General features: G+C 52.4%; 2 protein-coding genes across 2 annotated transcripts; one reads left to right on the forward strand and one right to left on the reverse strand.

Moving 5' to 3' along the window:
* Positions 1-285: 285 nt before the first annotated feature.
* FNDC8 (fibronectin type III domain containing 8) lies at positions 286-7480 on the forward strand. The gene is made up of 4 exons (XM_029210695.1): positions 286-562; positions 4095-4461; positions 6269-6505; positions 7054-7480. The coding sequence occupies exons 1-4, from the start codon at positions 354-356 to the stop codon at positions 7204-7206; spliced, it is 966 nt and encodes a 321-aa protein (XP_029066528.1). The 5' UTR covers positions 286-353; the 3' UTR covers positions 7207-7480.
* A 1326-nt stretch (positions 7481-8806) lies between these two features.
* Positions 8807-17898, reverse strand: NLE1 (notchless homolog 1). The gene is made up of 13 exons (XM_029213103.1): positions 17767-17898; positions 17487-17630; positions 16291-16508; positions 15610-15689; positions 14706-14782; positions 14434-14531; positions 13887-14079; positions 13271-13406; positions 13076-13122; positions 11795-11997; positions 9870-10029; positions 9694-9764; positions 8807-9146 (listed from the first exon to the last, which is right to left on the reverse strand). The coding sequence occupies exons 1-13, from the start codon at positions 17782-17784 to the stop codon at positions 9134-9136; spliced, it is 1458 nt and encodes a 485-aa protein (XP_029068936.1). The 5' UTR covers positions 17785-17898; the 3' UTR covers positions 8807-9133.
* Positions 17899-18814: the final 916 nt, after the last annotated feature.

The raw sequence follows: 18814 nt of genomic DNA on the forward strand, positions 1-18814 counted from the left end.
GTATCACCATCAATCTCCTCCTTCCTAGGGCAGGTCCGAAGGGCACCGGTGGTGAGCATTCCGAGATTTTCAGAGAAGGGCAGGGCTGCTGTAACCACAGAGCCTTAGCCCAAGGGGTGTTGTAGTCTCTTCCTTGACTCTACCCACTCCTGACATTGGCCCTGGGCAGCAGCAGCCTCAGATCAAGGGGGAGGCTGGCCCCTAATTGTTACACTCTCTGATGATTATGAAGTCAGTTCATTGCACTCCCATCCCACCCAAACTAAGGGTGTGTCCTCTGCCTCCAGTTTCTCTCTGTTTCCTGTCAGCTTGGTAGTCCTGCATGGTGACGGCTGTGGTCCCAAACAAGGTAGATGGCATCAGAGACACTCTACAAACTGGGAGATGGGGAGGAGACCACGCTGAAGAAGGAAACCCTCAACGTTTTGAACGCACTCAATCAAATGTCCAAGCCCTTTCCAAACCCCAAGTCTATGAACAGGAGCGTCACTACCAAAGGACTCCCATTTTCCTCAGGGGGCAGTTTGGTTAACTTCTTGGAGGAAGGTGCCATCCATCTACCGTAAGACACAAGTCTGGTCCTTTTCTCCTTTCTAAAACCAGACCTGGGGGGTGGGGGTGGGAAGAGGGGCTTGAAGAGGCAGTACTTTCTTGGCTTATCACAGTCACGACTCCCCGGGAAGAGCATGTGTGCAGGTTGCCTACGGAGTCCTGACCTCTGATCAGGTTCTTGGAGGCATGCCGTCCTCCGCCTCTGGGAGGCCTTCCAGGGTTAGTCAGAGATTTCCTGGCAGTGCTTGTCATCCTGCTTTGTCCTTGTCATCCTGCTTTGTCCTCATCACCCCCACACAGACCCCCTGCCCCCTCCACTCCCCGCGGCTCCTTTGCCTCATCCTCCCTATTGTACCTTCACCTGCCTGGTTATGTGCCCCCAGTAGCCTGCCTGCCTTCAGATTGAGGTTTGCTGTTCCTCCTCAGTGATTCTGGGTTTCTTTTACTTCATTTCACAAAAGTCTTTGAGCACTTACAAGGTATCTGGCCCAAGGTTAAGTTCTGAGAATGCAGAGCCAGAAAGCACAGTCTCTGCCTTCAAGGAGCTCCCAGCCTGGGGTGTGTGTGTGTGTGTGTGTGCATGTATGTGTGTGTGTGCGTGTGTTTGTGTGTTGGGGGGCTATCAGGCAAGAACTGAGAATATTACAGCATGGTCTGCGCTATGACGGGACAACTGGAGGAACCAGAGGAGGCTTAGTGTAGCTTGGGAGGAGGTGAAGTTAAGGGAGGCTTCATGGAGGAGGTGACTCTCATAGGAAGGGAAGGAATTAGCCAGTGGACGGATGGTGGTTTGGGTTGATGTGGACTGAGGGAACTGTCTGCCGGGAAGTTTCATGGGTGTGTGACCTGGGCAGTCACACACAGCCCAACACTTAGAAGTGCCCTGTGCTTAGTTTAATGCTCAGATGTCACTGTCCTGAAATTCTTAATAATTTCTGAAGAAGGGGTCCTGATTATATGAAAGGATAGGTGTCCACTCCCTAAGGGACCTGTAAGTAAGCAGGTATGGCTAAAGTGATGGATGCTTGTAGGAAACTTCCTGGTATGGGGCGAAAGTCTTGGGCTAGGAGCCCAAGTTTAAATCCAAGTTCTACCATTTAGATATAGGGCCATAGACAAGTTAAATAAGATCAGGGACCCTCGGTCCCTCATTTGTAAAATGGGGCCAACACCATCCAGCAGGGCTACTGTGAAGATCACTAAGGCTGCCTTCCACGCCCCTTCAGCACTGGTGTTTCCAGTCAGTAGGTCTAAAATAGAGATGCGTTAAGACAATCTATAGTAAAACTGACATCCATACCCAGACTCTTCAGCCTATAAAGGGCCTTGGTGGGGGAATCATCTATTCCAAGCATCCACCAAGGGCTAACATAGGAGGTTTGGGCTGATCAGGATTTCTCAGGGGGAGGTTGATGGGGCTGGAACTCAAGGAGGAAAAATTTGGCCTTGATCAACCAACCATGAAGCTGGAGGCTGTCCTGGCATAAGGGATGTAAGGGTGTGTGTAGGTTGCTGGATCTGGCTAGAGCAGCCCAGGGAGAAGGGGGATGAAGCAGTGGAGGGGAGCCAGAAAGCACACGGGGCAGATGGGAGCTGTGTAGCATGGGGCCCAGGAGATCTGGGTTCTGGTTCCAACTCTGCCATGGACTTATCGTGTGACCTTGGTCAAGGTGCTTGGTCCCCAAAGGCCTTGTGACCGCTCTTTCTAGACAGGGTTCTTCAGACTGAGAGTTGTGACCCATGAGTGGGTCAGGAACTCATTCTGGTTGGTGGAGACCAGTATTACAAAAATGAAATAAAATAGAATTGAAAATTTCAAAGCACATCACACATAGAGTAAGGATTGGTTTGTGAAACATTTTAGTTACATGTGTATGTATGAGTATACTAGCTTGCCAAGAAATATGTATTTCTTACTTTGGCTTAAGAGAAAAAAAAGATTTGAAAACCAAATGTTTTGGATTCTGTACTTCAACAGCAAAACCTTTTAAAGAGCAGGGAAATATGTACAAGGTTTTTCTTTGTAATAGCAAAGAATTGGTTAGAATACAAATATCCATGTAATAGAAAACATACAGCGGTTAAAATGATTGAACCAGAGCAGATTAATCTAAAATATACAATGTTTTAAGTAAAAAACAGCAAGCTGCAAATGGGTATGTACTGAATGATAACATTTATTTATATAAAGTTTAAAAATATGAAACTAATAACATATGAATGTAACAAACCTATAAAAACACATGGGGAATAATATATACAAAATTTAAAATTTACTGCACAAGCTACCTCTGAGTGGGAGGATGAGGAGAGAGGTGGAGGAGTGAAGTATACAGGGGCCTTTAACTGCACTGATAAAGATTTAGTTCTGGGCTTCCCTGGTGGTGCAGCAGTTGAGAGTCTGCCTGCCGATGCTGGGGATACGGGTTCGTGCCCCGGTCCGGGAGGATCCCACATGCCGCAGAGTGGCTGGGCCCGTGAGCCATGGCCGCTGAGCCTGCGTGTCTGGAGCCTGTGCTCCGCAACGGGAGAGGCCACAACAGTGAGAGGCCCGCGGACCGCAAAAAAAAAAAAAAGATTTAGTTCTGAGCTGGGCTGGATGGTGGCTAAATGGAAGCTTAATATATTATAGTATGTTCATTTCCAGTTTTATTGAGACACAATTGAATTTTAACAATGCATTAGTTTAAGGTGTACAACATGATTTGATAATTGTATATATTGTTAAATCATTACCTTAGTAAGCATAGTTAACATCCATCACCACAGTTACAAATTTTTTTTGTGTGTGATGAGAACTCTTAAGATCTAATCTCTTAGCAACTTTCAAATATACAATACAATATTGTTAATTATAGCCACCATTTTGTACATTACATCCCCATTAATATATTACTCTTGATATCTTGGAGTGTGTCTGAAAGCTTTCATAATTTAAAAAATTTAGAATGGAAGAAAAAAGTTTTTGAGAATTCATCCCAATATATATATATTTATCTGTACTGTTAATTTTTACATGCTATATATTAATACATATTGTTAAATGTTATAAAACCTAAGTAAATAAATTAGTAATTACATAATAAACAATAGTGAATAAATATTAATAAAACTTAATTTATTATTTTTCTTTTAGATACTTTTAGATATTTTTCCATATCCCGGTAGATCATTATGGTCATTCCCTGGGGTGTTTGCACCCCACTTTGGAGGAAGGACTTAAAGTTTCAGCAGTGTTTCTAAAAATGTGGTTCTCAGAACGCTTGCATCAGAATCATCTGAGGATCTTATTAAAGATGCTTTAGCAGCTTCCCCAGTCCCATTCCATCTGGGGACCAAGGACCAGGAATATGCATTTTTCACTAGTAAGTGTCCTCGTAAGTTTGATGCACTGCTGCAGAGCAAGAATGTTCTGAGCTGCTCAGAAGCAGCTGGGGGCGCTGGGTAAGTTGTGCCCAAGGCCTGCCCGCCAGGAGCTTCCAGGCAGCAGGGGCCGGGGTGGCCTCCTTCGTCTGTCTCACCTGTCTCCCCTCCCACTCCAGGAAGCAGATGCCAATGGAGGATTCTGAATGCAGCTCCGATGACACCAGCATCTCCCCCATGTCATCCACTTTGTTGAATCCCATCAAATTGGCCGTGACCCAGCCCAGTAGCAGCTTCTTTGCAGGGATGCTGGAGGGCGAGCTGAACAAACTCAGCTTCTCCTCGATGGACAAGAGTACAGAAAAGGGGGACCTGGCCCTCTGCCCCCAGTCTAAGTCCCAAATAGCCCCTTGTGGCCTGCTGGACCTTGACAACACTGAGGTGGACACAGACACCTCCTCAACGCCCTCAGAGTCCTCTGTGGTCCTGGATGTGCCGGAGGCGCCCTTCATCTATGAACACACGGTCAGCGATTCCATGGCTGTGGTGCGTTTTCCCCTCCTTGTGCATTTGGTAAAGGCTTAATGGCTGCCCCCAACATGCCAGGCACTGAGCTGAGCTCACTGGGGAGTGTGAAGATGCCTGCATCCCGACCTCAAGAACTCCAGCAACAAGCTAGAGAGGGCTCAATGCTGTAGGAAAAGTTCAGATCAAGTGCCAATAGGGATTCAGAGGGAAAGAAATATTACTTCCAGGTGCAGAAATAAGCTTTGGTGGCATTTAGTAACATTTGAGCTGGGACACAGAGGTTGGATTTAAACATCTAGAGATGGGGAAAGGCATTCCGTGGAGGGCTGACAGTAGCAGAGGCTCACAGGTGGGAAAGTATGGAAGGAAACACCTAGGTCCAATCCAGGGCTTCTCATACTTCCCTGTGCCTGCGGATCTGATCATCAAACCGATAAGATTCCTGGGCTTCAGCCCTACAGGTTCTGATTCAGCAGGTCTAGGGTGGGGCCTGAGACTCTGCACTGCTAACATTCCCAGGTGGTGTTGATGGCCCATGGACCACATGTCGAGTAGCACTGTTCTGGATACAGGGAGGGAAGATAGCAGGAGTTAGTCTGGGGTCACTTTCCAGAGGTCCTTTAACATTACGCTACGTTATAGGTTTTTCAGTAAGCAGTAACGATTAGCTTTTTGCAAAGCTTTATATCAGGTGATAGATGCAATTTGAGCTATATTTTGGAAGCTGAATCTGGAAGTCCCATTGTTGGATGGCCTAGAGCAGTGTTTCTCAGTGTGGTCCCTAGACTGCCAGTAGCATCAGCATCATATGGCAACTCATTAGAAATTTAAATTCTCGCTTTCCCTACCCCCTACTTGGGCCTCCTGAATCAGAAACTGGGGGCAGGGGCCAGCGGTCTGTGTTTTTGTTTCTTTTTTTTTTTATAAATTTATTTATTTTATTTTTGGCTGCGTTGGGTCTTCGTTGCTGTGCGCAGGCATTCTCTAGTTGCAGCGAGCGGGGGCTCCTCTTCATCGTGGTGCGCGGGCTTCTCATTGTGGTGGCTTCTCGTTGCAGAGCATGAGTTTCAGTAGTTGTGGCTCACGGGCTCTAGGGCGCAGGCTCAGTAGTTGTGGCGCACGGGCTTAGTTGCTCTGCAGCATGTGGGATCTTCCCAGATCAAGGATCGAACCCGTGTCCCCTGCATTGGCAGGCGGATTCTTAACCACTGTGCCACCAGGGGAGTCCCCAGCGGTCTTTGTTTGAACAAGTCCTCCGGGGTATTCTGATGCACACCAGAGTTTGAGAACCACTAGCCTAGTTAGAGGAGAAACTGGAAATGGGAGACAAGACAGGTGACAGCAGGGCCAGGAATCTGCAGTGTTATAAAAACTCTCTGAGATCCTGGCTTGGCAACCACTGTTGTAGTACAAAGTGTATGGACTCTGGAGCTATTGGTTTGAACCTTGGCTCTGCCACTTAACTGCTGTGTGACCACGGGCCAGCTACTTGCTCTCTCTGAACCTGTAACCCCATCTGCAATGAGTGAGGTGGACGAGATGATGGCTAAGGTCCCTTTCAACTGACACACAGTCTAGAATATGGAGTGAGGGTACACTCTGAAGTTGGTGAGGTTGCCCAGGGAGAGTTGCTCATGCTTTGGGCTGGTGGGGCCATATTTAGTGTTGGGAGTGCCTAACACTTTCCATCAGCTCTACCTCAGCTCCAGCAGGAGCAGGGATGGGAGTGGGGTCTTCTGACCCACGTTGTGAGGAATGGTGGGGTGGTGAGGGGAGGCCAGGCCAGGCCAGGTCTGAGGAAGCCTCGGGGGTTCTCTTCCCCTAGATTTCCTGGACCTACGCCCCAGGCAAGCAGCGGGTCAGTTTCTACCAGGTCCTGTTGCAGGAGGTGGTCAGGAAAAATGATAGTGAGATGCCCAAGGCAAAGAATCACCCATGGATCTTCGATAAGATCTTGAGCACCACCGTCAAGCTGATGAATCTGAAGACTAACACGAGTTACTGCCTGACTGTCCGCGCAGCCAACACCGCTGGGGTGGGGAAGTGGTGCAAGCCCTACAAAGTGAGCCCTGGGAGAAGGCAGCCCGAGGGGTGTGGACCAGGGGTTTTGGAGGTTGGGAACACCCCTATATCCCCACGACTCGTCCTCCTGCTGGCTCTCCTTCTCCCTGGGCAAGTAAGCCTCAATTCCAGGCCACTCTCCTCTGGGAGGGTTCAGGGTTCAGCCACTTTGGGGCCCACTGGGAATGCAAATTGATCTTTTCATTCATCTCTAACGAAAGTCTCCCAAAGCCATTGGTTTCTGGATTCTTCAACTTAGTATCAATAATTGTGAGTGGGTCAGGAAGTCAAGGGCATTGAGGGTAAGAGAGGGAAGAGTCTAAAGCGGGACAAAGAAGGAACAGCCTGGGGGTGGGCAGGAAAGGCCCCAGTAAAGACAGCACACAACTGGGGAGGCACAGGTTTGAATCATGCCTCTTCCTGTTCCTGGTGTCAATGAATAGGTTGGTAAGGCTGTCGGAGACTCCGTTTAGCAGACAAACGAGGGGGTGGCAGAGTCGAAGAGGTGAGCTCAGGGTCAGGAGTTCTGAGGACTTTGGTTTATTTCAGTTTGCAACCGTTGATACAGACTTGACCAGCTTCCCCGAGAACAATCCTATCCAGATCACCGTGCAGCGCAAGAAACCGCAGCGGAAAACCATATCCATGGGGTTGGAGGACATGCGGAGGCTAGAAGATCTGGAATACCTCTTTCCCTACTAAGGGGGAGGGCCCCAGGAAGCCCCTTAACTACTTTCAGCTTCGGCCCAGGGCCCTTAGGAACCGGAACCATGGAATGTACCAGCAGCATCAAGCCAGGGAACCGCTGACCACCCTGCTGGTCCCGGGCCTGGGGCTGAGGCCAGATGGGAGCTCCATTCACCTGGAGACACCACAGGCCAGGCCAGGTCAGATCAGCTTCCACCGCCCATAGCTGCTAGGCTTCCTTCCCCAGATCTGGGCCGGTCCAGGTCCCTCATTAAAACCTGCAGGTCACCCAGCACCTTGGAATTCTGTTTCATGCCGCCGACAGCCTCAGTTGGGCTGCTGCCACCCACCCTCCTGGCTTCTGCCAGGACCAAGAGTCCAGGTGGGTCAGGGGATGGGGCAATGAGATGACAACATCACCCTTTCCCCATGGGAGGAGGAGATGGTCCTCAAAGATTAAAACATACACCAGGAAAAATAGCCATGTTGGACAGAGGTAGCGACAGCCCACACACTGTCAGCCTGACTTGAGCTCTGGGGGACATGATGCAAAGTGCACAAGCTTTGGGGGTAGGGTCTGACTTAATTCTGTCTCTTCCTGGATGTGAGGGTACAGGCAAACCACTTAAGCTTCTCGGGCTCAATTTCCTCATCAAAAACATGGGGACGTGGTCTGACCCTTCCAGGTTCGGCTGCAGGGTTACTGTGAGGGTCACGTGAGAGCACAGAACAGCGCCGGGCACCGAGTAGGACCTCAGAGCCCGCTGCCTCCCTCGGCCCCTCACGCAGCCCCCCTGCAGAGACGGGCCAGGTGGAAGCCAAGAACCACAGCCAGGCGATGATTGAACAGCACAGATGGGGTGGGGGAGGGTGAGAAGGAGCAAGATGTCAGAAGTGCTGTGGCCCCGAGCGGTCCATACAAGGATGGTTTGGAAGCCAACCTGAGTAGATGCACCTTGGTATTGGGAGAGAAAGTGGACACAAGATGCACGGAGGGCAAGATCTCCGCCAAAGGTTTGAGGATGTCCTGGTGGGGATTCCCTTCACTATGTGAGTCTTCACGGGGCAGAGAACCATCCTCCCCATTACACCACCCCCGCTTCCTCCAGAGCTCCCACCACTGCACGGCCTGTTAGAGGGAACCCTCCGGGACAGCCGCTGCCTTCCTCTCTGTGCTGCGAGAGCCCAGCGGGGCTGTCTGAGGCCGAGGAAAGCACCCCAGAGCAGCACTGACCAGCATAAGTCTTTGTGATGGTCAAAGTGTCCTCTATCTGTGCTGTCCAAATCAGTAAGTAGCCCTGAGCTAGTGTGACAACTGCATTTCTAACTGGACTGAATTCTAGTTAATGCGAACATCTTCATGTGGCTGGTGCCAGCAGAATGGACAACACAGCCTTACATCATCCTCTGGCCACTAACATATTGGCTTCAGCCCATCTCCCCAGCCTCAGCTGGCCTCTCCCTTGTAGGCACGGTGGGAAGAGGGGAAAGGCAACTTCCTGATCAGCATGGTTTTGGTGCAGCCCAGAGGGAGGGGCTAGACAAGCTGACCTAGCATAGTCCTCAGTAAAGCCCTGAGAACCTGGGACAAGAAATCATAACCCAAACACACAAACTATAAGTTATTTATTTGGTCACAGAATCTGGGGTCTGACCCTAAATAGACGGCATTTAGGAAAGGAGGCAGGGGCAGCAGTAAGGGCCAGTCATCGCTCGGCCTCCCCTGTGCTGGCATCAGCGAGCTACCAAGTGATGGCCAAGGGCTGAGCTCAGTGAGAACCTCCCGCGACCTTCGACCTCCTGCTCTGGGGAGGGACGCTACTGGGGTCTGTCCGAGGACGGCAGGCCACGCTCATTCTCAAGGTCATCACCCCGGCCTTTGATCTCCATCAGGGCAGGCAGCTGGCAGAGGCTGAGTCCAGGTGGGGATCCTTGGGATTTCTCATCTCCTCCATCTGTGGAGAGAGGGACGGAACAGGATGGGGATGCCACCTCGGGAAAGGGAGGCGCCATACAATCCCAGAAGCCCACTAGGGGGAGAGCTTGTGGTCCCCCCTCGGTCTACTCCCCCTGCCCCGGCTACTGTCCCTGCTCCGGCCACCCGAACTTAGGCCAGGCGCCCACCACTGCCTCGGCCAGGACCTCATCCAGGGGCCTGGCCCCTGCGATGCCCACCAAGGCTGTCCAATGACAAACAGTGGCAATCCTTTACAAGTACACAACCCTCAGGATCCAAAGTGTATTCACCTATCTTTGATCCTCCTGTCTCCTGGTAAGTCCCAGGAGACAGGTGGACCAAGCTCTCCACGACTGCACACTGAAAGGCAGAACAAGGATTTGACCTAGGTCACAGGACTCCAAAATCCAGTGTGCTAAGAACTACCGCCTCACGCTGGAGGCTACTGTCTCGGGACAGTGTGGGCACCTGGAGAGCCCTTGGAACTCTACACCACAGGAGACGGTCACAAAGGGTAGGAGAGCCGCCACCTCCCCCAAACTCACATCCGGAGGCATTTGTCCTTTCCACCACTTGCCACTCTCTGGCCATCTGGACTCCAGTCGACAGCGTATACCTGAAGGGAGGAGGGGGAGGGGGATGGTGGCACAGTGAGGAGGGTGGGGAGGAGGGCCAGGCTTCAATTCCCTCTCAACCACTTGCCCACGAGGGTTGGCCGCACCTCATCCGCATGGCCTGGCAGGTCTGTGGCCAGCTTCTGGGCCTTCACATCCCACACCTTCAGTGTGCTGTCACTGCTGCCACTGACCAAGAGCCGGCTGTCGGCCGACCATGCAATCTGGTACACGGCAGCCACATGGCCACGCAGGGAGGCCAGGTACCTGGGCCAGGAGAAGGAAGATAAGGATGGATATGAGATCTTCAAACACGCCTGAAGGGTCCTCTATGCCCACAGCGGTGGTTCTCAACCTTGGCTGTGTGTCAGGTTTACCTGGGAACTTTTACAAAATCTCACTGTCTGGTCCCCACCCCAGACCAATTTAATCTTTACCAGTCATTACGATGCTGTAAAACTTCTCCAAATGAGTTGCTTCTAGAATGCTTCTTGCCAGGCCTCCATACCTGCTCAACTTTGCAAGCCTCAGAATCCAATGCTTAGCCCGTCTGCACGACACCACCCTCCCCCAACCACCATGACAGGTGCCTGCTGACAGGTGGCATGGAGAAACAGTGGGCAGGCCCACCTGGAACCTGGTCGGGACAGACTGGCTGTGTCTGCTGGTGCAAGTCGTTGGGCCTCTCTGAGACTCGGTTTCCTTATCTTAAAAAGAAACCAGGGCTTCCCTGGCGGCGCAGTGGTTAAGAATCCACCTGCCAATGCAGGGGACACAGGTTTGAGCCCTGGTCCGCGAAGATCCCACATGCTGCGGAGCAACTAAGCTCGTGCGCCACAACTACTGAGACTGTGCTGTACAGCCTGCGAGCCACAACTACTGAGCCCGTGAGCCACAACTACTGAAGCCCGCACGTCTAGAACCCATGCTCCGTAACACGAGAAGCCACTGCAACGAGAAGCCCGCGCACCGCAACCAAGAGCAGCCCCCACTCGCCACAACTAGAGAAAGCCCACGTGCAGCAACGAAGACCCAACGCAGCCAAAAAAAAAAAAAAAAAAAAAAAAGAAAAAGAAACTGAATGATCTATTTCACAGGGCTGTGTTGTGAAAATACACGGAGACTGACACATAGGTGCCCCTTTGGCCTCAACAAGGGTTTCCTTGCTCCTTTTCTCGCCCATGCCTCTGCCTCTCCTCCTAACTAACTGCAAGGGCACTGTGCCTCGTCATAGCAGTGCTTCTCAGACTTGAAAGGTGACCTTAAAATGCAGGTCATCTGGGGCTTCCCTGGTGGCGCAGTGGTTAAGTGTCCGCCTGCCGATGCAGGGGACATGGGTTCGTGTCCCTGTCCGGGAATATCCCACATGCTGCGGAGCAGCTGGGCCCGTGAGCCATGGCCGCTGGGCCTGCGCGTCTGGAGCCTGTGCTCCGCAACGGGAGAGGCCACAACAGTGAGAGGCCTGTGTACTGCAAAAAAAAAAAAAAAAAAAAAAAAAATGCAGGTCATCTGATCCCCAAGGTCTGGGATGGGGCCCAAGGTTCTGCATTTCCATCAAGCTCCCAGGTGATGCACTGACTCACTTTGAGGAGGGCCAGATAAAGACCGGACCACAAACCTACACTTGTGCTGCATCCCCGGCCCTTGGCCAGCTTTTTTTTTTTTGGCCATGCTGTGCGGCTTCCAGATCTTAGCTCCCCGACCAGGGATCGCATCCCTGGCAGTGAGAGCACAGAATCCTAACCACTGGACCGCCAGGCAGTTCCCTTGGCCAGCTTTAACATCATTTCCTCTCCCTAGATATGAAAGAAACTAGCATTTTCAGCGCCCACTTAGTGATGGTGCTAAAGAGACCACCTCATTTAATCCTTGTAACAAAGCAGAGAGGTAGGGGGTCTGCACATTCAGAAGAGGAAACAAGAGGCTCAGAAAACCCAAACACTTGCGAGGGCCACACAGCTAGGAAGTGTCAGAGCCAAGCTCCTTCCGGAGGAAGAGCATCGCTCCTCCCCTCCCCACGCCCGCCACTCACTTGCCCGTCCTGCCATCCCACAGCTTGATAGACTTGTCAAAGGAGGCGCTGGCGATGACGCGCGAGTCCGCGGAGAAGAGCACCTGGTTGATGAGGGCCTGGTGCCCCGTCATCCGTGCCAGGGGCTTCTTGTTCTCCGCCGGGGACCACAGGAACAGGGTGAAGTCATCTGAGCCAGACACCAGCCTCTCTGGGCCCCGGCCCTGGGGAGGCACAAAGAGCACATGGTCTCAGAGAGGACAGCCTGACCTCGGCAGCGAACACACCGCTGACTGCTCAATACCAGCATGGAGTCCAGGACTGGAGAAAGGAGGCTGGTTACTCCCCGCAAAGGGAGACTTCATGAACATGGGACGGGACCATTTCTATGACGTATAATTACAAGAAGAAGCAAGGTACAGAGTGGTGTGTTAAAAAGGGGAAGAAGGGCTTCCCTGGTGGCGCAGTGGTTGAGAGTCCGCCTGCCGATGCAGGGGACACGGGTTCGTGCCCCGGTCCGGGAAGATCCCACATGCTGCGGAGCGGCTGGGCCCGTGAGCCATGGCCGCTGAGCCTGCGTGTCTGGAGCCTGTGCTGCGCAACGGGAGAGGCCACAGCAGTGACAGGCCCGCGTACCGCGAAAAAAAAAAAAAAAAAAGGGAAGGATTTTACATGTGGGCTTGTATACGCGTGTGTATCTGTACTGTGTGTAGTGTACACATATATGTGTATGTGTATACATGACGTCTCTGGCAGGAGACACGAGACACTGGTAGCACTGGATGCTTCCAGAAGGCACGGATGAAGGTGCAACAGAGATGAGAGACTTTCCACCATCTAAAATGGCCCCTACTGCTCTGTGTTCTCTGCATTTAAAAAAATTTCTTTTATTCTTTTGGCCATGCCGTGCAGCATGCAGGATCCTAGTTCCCGACCAGGGATCGAACCCCGGGCCCTTGGCAGTGAGAGCGCCGAGTCCTAACCACTGGGCCACCAGGGAATTCTCCTTTTTGTTTTCCTTGAACCTTAGACCATGTGAATGTGTTACTGAAGCTAAATAAAATAAAAAAGAGAGGTACCTGAGGATTGCAAATAAACAGATAAGCAAACAAAACAAAATGAAATAAAATGATCCCCAGCACATTATGGTTTTTAGGATTGTAAACTAGGATTATCAGAACAACTTTCCGGAAAAGGTACGTTCTGAGCTGGGGCTAGAAGGGAGAAGGGCCTGAGTGTCTGCAGTGTTTTGGGGATGAGGAGAAGAAGCACATAGAGCTGGCGGCGCTGGCAGATACTCACCCGCACGAGGCTGTAGTGGCTCAGAGCTCTCTCCTTTAACTCCTGCACTGTGTCCAGGTATCGAAGGAGAGAAGGAACAAGGCTGATGAGAAAATCCAACACAAAGTGCAAGTACCCGCCCCCCCAGCCTAGGTCCGCCTCTCGCATGTTAAGCTTGAGAACTGGCTCCTTCCCCCCCACCTCCCACTCACTCACAGGACCCTCGGAGGTCTTGGGCGTTAACTGAGGCCTCGGCTGGGTCAAAGGCCCCCGTGCGCAGGGCGTAGTCAGTGCTGAGGGCCATGGTGTTCACCCAGTGGCCATGGCCTTGCAGAGTCCGGCACAGCACGCCCTAGGGTGAAGGGAGACAGGTCAGACACACACAGAGCAGTCTCCACCCCTGGGAACGTGCACCCCCAGATCAGCCCCAAAAGATGGGCACTGTGGGACTCAGAAGCAGGGCCCTCATTCACTGTGATCTGAATCAAATCACCCCTCTGGGTTCAAGTCTCTCCTCATTTGTAAAATAAGGGTACCAGCCCAGAGCACTGTTTCTGGAAATATGTTTCACAGAAGGGAAATGTCACAAAAAAGGGCTCTAGTCAAATAAGTTTGGGATACGGCAGGTTCGATAAACCTAAATAGGCTTCCTACAGCAGGAAATTTCCAGAGCCTGGCCATGCTAAGGGGTCCTGGAACCTCCGCTATAATGCAGCACCAAACCATAGGACCCCCATTCCCGAAGCACTTCCCCAACCACCCAGGAAACAGTGGTCAACCTCCCTGGCCCAAGATTTCCCCAGGCTGGTTTTGGGCCTCTCCCAGCTCTTACATCATGAGCCCTCCAGACTTTGATGGTGCGGTCCTGGGAGGCGGAGTAGAGAAGCCCGTCCCCTCCCCACCGGAGACAGGTGACTGACTGTGTGTGCCCAGTGAGGATGCGCTCACAGCGGCCCGCAGCCGTGTCCCAGACCCGCACGCTGCCGTCCTTGGAGCTGCTGGCCACGTAGCGGCACTCGGGGTTGCTGGAAAGAAAGGGGGACATGCCCTCACTTCTGACCTGGCAACGCCTGTCTTCCAACACTGCCTCCCGATCCCCAGCGCGAAGACCAGGGATAATGTCTCGACAGCTTCCTGACCCCAAGATCTGGCTGCGCTGCAAGGTAGCTCTCAGGCCCCGTGATGAGCACCACCGCCCTCCCCCCGCCCCGTCCGCGCAACACAGGTGCAGAAGACCTTCCCCACTGCCTGCCACGCTGTCACTGCCAGTCAGACTGCCTACCCTGTCCTCTCACATAAGACTCCTCTGCACCAAGCAGGGGAGGGCTACGGCTTTGAAGCCCTGGCTCCTCAGTCACCCAGCTGTCAGTGTCACTCACGCATGGAGGGGCTCCCAGCTCAGGGCTGTGATCCACTTGCTGTGGCCGGCAAGGGTCCTGCCCACTTGCTTCCCTGTGCTTGGGTCCCACAGGAGAATCTGAAGGACAGCAGCTCATCGAAAATAACCCTCCCCACCCTTCCCCTGGTCCCACCAAGGTTCCCCCGCCCATCGCCCCCGCTCACCCCTCCCCGAAGACCCCAGAACCTGATTCTGACCCATCTCGCAGGAAGGAAGCCCCAGAATCCTTGCCTAATTACCCTGACCATCTACCTGGCCATTCTTGCAGCCTGAAGCCAGCTTCTTGCCGTCTGGGGACCAGGATATGCAAAGGACCCAGTGTCTGTGTCCTAAGAAAGCAGTGGGGGAGAAAGGAGGACCACACCTTTCTTTATCCCCGTTGCCTAGCAATGCCTGGCACCCTGCAGAAACTCCTTAGCTAGCTGCTGAATAATTGAACGATCGAACAGAAGAGATGAGGCTTCCTAGGCAGAGGGAGAATCCTTCCCAAGTGCTAGGGCCGTGCATCGCTGCACAGATAACACTGCCACTTTCTAGTAGTTCCTTATGTGCTACATGATATAAAGTTCTTTCACACACATCAGTCCTACAATTCTCATGACAGCTCTAGAGTATGGGGCAAAGCAAGAAGTATCACCCCATTCTCCAGATGAGAAACCTAAAGCTTAGAAAGGAAGCAAGGCCTACCTACAAGATCACCCAGCTAGTGTGAGGTCCCCAGGCCAGCAGCATCAGCAATGCCTGGGAACTTGAAACGCAAATTTCAGGTCACACCCCAGACCTAAGGAGACAAAATTCTGGGGGTGGGACCCAGAAATCTATATTTTAACAAGCCCTCCAGGTGATTCTGATGCACGTTCAAGTTTGAGAACCACTATGGCAGAGACTGGATTTAAGCCTGGTTCTGCTTGCTACCAGGCAGTTAGCCCCTGCCCACAACCCCACGCTGACTCTTCCGTCCAGTCTCTGCTTGTTTGTAAGTGGCTGGCAGGGCTCAAGGGTAAGGTCTCTACCTAGGAACAGGCAGCCACTAACTGGATGTCAAGGGGCTGGAATGTGCTCTGGGCCTCCTCTTCTCCTCAGGAACTAAAGAGCTGAGTGAATCAGCCACCCGCCACTACGTTAAAACCCCCTAAGTGGGTAACTGGGTACTGACCCTGGCATGTGAAATGTGGTGTCTCAGTGCTGAGATCCCAGAAGCGCACAGTAGTGTCTCCAGAGCCACTGGCCAGGTACCTGGGGAAGAAGAGCGGCCACCTGACCTCTGCAGTGAGGACAAGGGGTGGGGCACACCGGAAACACTGCACATGTACATTCCTGCTGCCTAGTCAATCATCTTCTGGGAACAGAATCTGGGACTGGAATTTTCTCTTATGAGAAGGAGAAATATAACACCGATGCCATCTGGGAGAAGACCCCAGGAAGCCATTTCTCTCCTTGTCCTTCCTAAATGGAATGGCAACAGTCATAACCAGATTTAAAGCTTCTTACTATCCTCATAGGATTGTGAGAAACAAATAAACCTATTTTTCAGGTGAACAACTAACTCAGAGAGAGGTTAAATGACTTGACCAGGTCACATGGCTAGGAAGGGACAGAGGTGAGCTTGCAGCTCAGATCTCCTGAGGTCAAGTCCAGGAAGGGCTCTTCCAAGGCAGGTATCCTTGACCTTTGGGGACCAAACTCCACCGGGGAAGTCCCTTACTTGCAACCTGAGCCCAAAGCTTGGGTCTATGGTGGGCAGCCGGAGGCCCCATTGAGCATAACTTGGGGGTCCCCCCACCCCCGCCAGCAGCTGCACCCACACTCTCCTCCATGACTCTGCAGCTGTCCTTACTTTCCTGTAGGGCTGAAGGCCACAGAAATGACTGCCTCGCTGTGACCCTCCAAGGAGCTGGTGCAGCGGGTCACAGCACGAACCCTGAAGATAGCCTGTGGCTGGTAGACGATGTCAAGGACCTTCTCTGTCTCCACCGCCTGTGACTCCAGTGTCCTCCCCAGAGACGAGATGATCTCGGCATCATGGACATAGAAAGCCAGTGGCAGGGGATCCTCCTGGAGGACAACAGAAAAGAGAACCCCCCCCCATCAAAGGATGGGCAAGGCCATCTCCACCAGGGACCCCCACCCTCCGTGAGCTGTGGGCAGGCAACGCTTCCTACTTTTCAAGCCACCCTGCTTGGGTTACCCGCCTCATTCCCCATTCAGCAAGACCTTTTTAATCCTTGAAGAGCGACTGCAAGACACACACCACTTCAAAATCCTGTATCTGAATCTCACAACCACCCTGGGAAGGAGGCATTAATATTGATAGATGAAAAAAACTGAGGCTCAGAGCAACTAAGTGATTAACGCAACGTCCTATTGCTAATGCCTAATTCAGGTTCTTCAGAAAGAAAACTAAAGTCCAGGATTAGGGTTAGTATATAGCATTATGCAGCGTTTTCTAAACCACCAGACCATGCTGCATAATGTGTAAGAAGCATCCAAAAAGCTGACTGAAAAAGGTAGACCCTCTGCTTCACCCCAGGGTCTGGTGTAGTAAGTCTTGGGTGGGTCCAGGTATTGCATTTTTAAACAGCCTCCCACCCCTCAATAGAGGGCAGCATTCTGATAAACACCGGCTTAGGAGAGCATGAGTTTTGAATCTGACACTTGGCTTCCAACTCCCAATCTACCACCTACTGCTTAGTGCCAGACAAATAACTGAATGGTCTCAGGCAGCACTGTAAAATGGGGATATTAATGACAATCGGAATAAAATGAGGAGCTGTGACAAGGAATCACTGTTACGATGCACCCAATGCGTTCAAAACGCGGTCTCTCTCCGCGGGTGAATTCCCGATGGTGGGCGCGTAAAGCGCTCTCACACTGATCACATCTTCCGACCCTTCCCAAGGCAGACGGCACCGCCAGGTTGTTATCACCCCTGTGGGAGAGTAGTGGGGATGTACCCGAGACCTTCGGTCTCCTGATTCCCTGCGTCCCCGACCAGGGCAGCGCCGCCCGCCCTCCGCCGGGCCCGCCGCTCACCAGGGCCAGCAGCGCGTTGCACACGAGCTGCAGCTTGTCCGGGGTGATGTCCACGGGCACGTCGAATGGGGAGCCCAGCAGCTGCCCGCCCTCATCCTGGAACTGCACTAGCAGTCGCTGCACGTCGCGCGTCGCCGCCTCGTCCTGTGTGGACAAGCGCGGCGGGCGTCATGCACGCCGCCCGGACCGAAGGGCCCTAACTTCCGCCTCCCTCCGGCCTCGGGGACCCCGGCCCGAGCGCCCAGCCGCGGCGCCCCCGCCCCCAGTCAGGCCCACCCACCGCCACCACCGCCGCCATCCTGTGTCCCCACGTGGAAGGGAAAACTCCGGCGGGACGGAGCGCCGCCCCCGTGGTCCAGCGGTGCTGCAATCCGCCACATCGCCCTCTGGTGTTGAGGAGGGGAAGTGTCGCTCCGCGCCTGGCCTCAAATAAATGGATCACAGAAATTAATCATACTCGACGCGAGGCTTCCCTGGTGGCGCAGTGGTTGAGAGTCCACTTGCCAACGCAGGAAACACGGGTTCGTGCCGTGGTCCGGGAAAATCCAACATGCCGCGGAGCGGCTGGGCTCGTGAGGCTTGGCCGCTGAGCCTGTGCGTCCGGAGCCTGTAGTCCGCAACGGGAGTAGACCACAAGAGTGAGAGGCCCGCGTACCGCAAAAAAACAAACAAAAAAAACAACTTGATGCGTACAGAAGCAAAAAATTCCTACAGTTTTCAACAGTGTAGAGCAATAACAATAATGATAATGATAACAATAGCAAAGTATCAGGTATTGTTCTAAGTGCTTTACATATGTAACTCATTTAATTCTCACAACTCTTTTCACCCCATGTTACAGATGAGGAACTAAAGCAGAGTCAGACCAGGAGCGCTTTTACCGGAAACCTGGGATCTTCCTGTCAGCTCCTCTCTCTCTCTCTCTCTCTCTTTCTCGCTCTCTCTCCCCCCTGCATCCAGGGAGTCTCAAGCTCTGCCAATGCTGCCTCATGAACCTATCTAGAATCTGTTCTCTCCATCTCCACTGCCACACTCTGCTCTGAGTCAACCGTGGTCCCTACAATAGCCTCTTCACTTTCCTCCCTGTCTCTACCCTGCCTCCTCCTGTGCGTTCTCCACACAGCAACCAGAGTGACGTTTCAAACCAAAACTCTGGTCTGTTACTTTCTGTCCTAAAACCCTACAATGGCTCCCATTACAGGCAGGAAAAAATCAGACTCCTTATAATGGTGCACTCAGCCTTACCTCTCCAGCCACTCCTCTCACTTTAAGATCAAATCTTTCTGGCTATTTCTTAGTTCTTCCAAGTGCTTTTGCCCATGCTGTTT

The sequence above is a fragment of the Monodon monoceros genome, unplaced genomic scaffold (genome assembly GCF_005190385.1).
Source record: "Monodon monoceros isolate NGI ecotype Baffin Bay Population unplaced genomic scaffold, NGI_Narwhal_1 Super_Scaffold_9, whole genome shotgun sequence".
Classification (NCBI taxonomy): domain Eukaryota; kingdom Metazoa; phylum Chordata; class Mammalia; order Artiodactyla; family Monodontidae; genus Monodon; species Monodon monoceros.

What these genes read in the sequence shown, in the direction of transcription:
- FNDC8 (XM_029210695.1), top strand. Translation starts at nt 354, where the DNA reads ATGGCATCAGAGACACTCTACAAACTGGGAGATGGGGAGGAGACCACG. An exon ending in GAAGGTGCCATCCATCTACC is followed by an intron (nt 563 to 4,094) that starts GTAAGACACAAG and finishes CTCCCACTCCAG; the next exon opens with GAAGCAGATGCCAATGGAGG. An exon ending in TCAGCGATTCCATGGCTGTG is followed by an intron (nt 4,462 to 6,268) that starts GTGCGTTTTCCC and finishes CTCTTCCCCTAG; the next exon opens with ATTTCCTGGACCTACGCCCC.
- NLE1 (XM_029213103.1), bottom strand. An exon ending in CCAAGACCTCCGAGGGTCCT is followed by an intron (nt 13,123 to 13,270) that starts GTGAGTGAGTGG and finishes ACCTGGACACAG; the next exon opens with TGCAGGAGTTAAAGGAGAGA. An exon ending in GCCACTACAGCCTCGTGCGG is followed by an intron (nt 11,998 to 13,075) that starts GTGAGTATCTGC and finishes GTGCCTCCCCAG; the next exon opens with GGCCGGGGCCCAGAGAGGCT.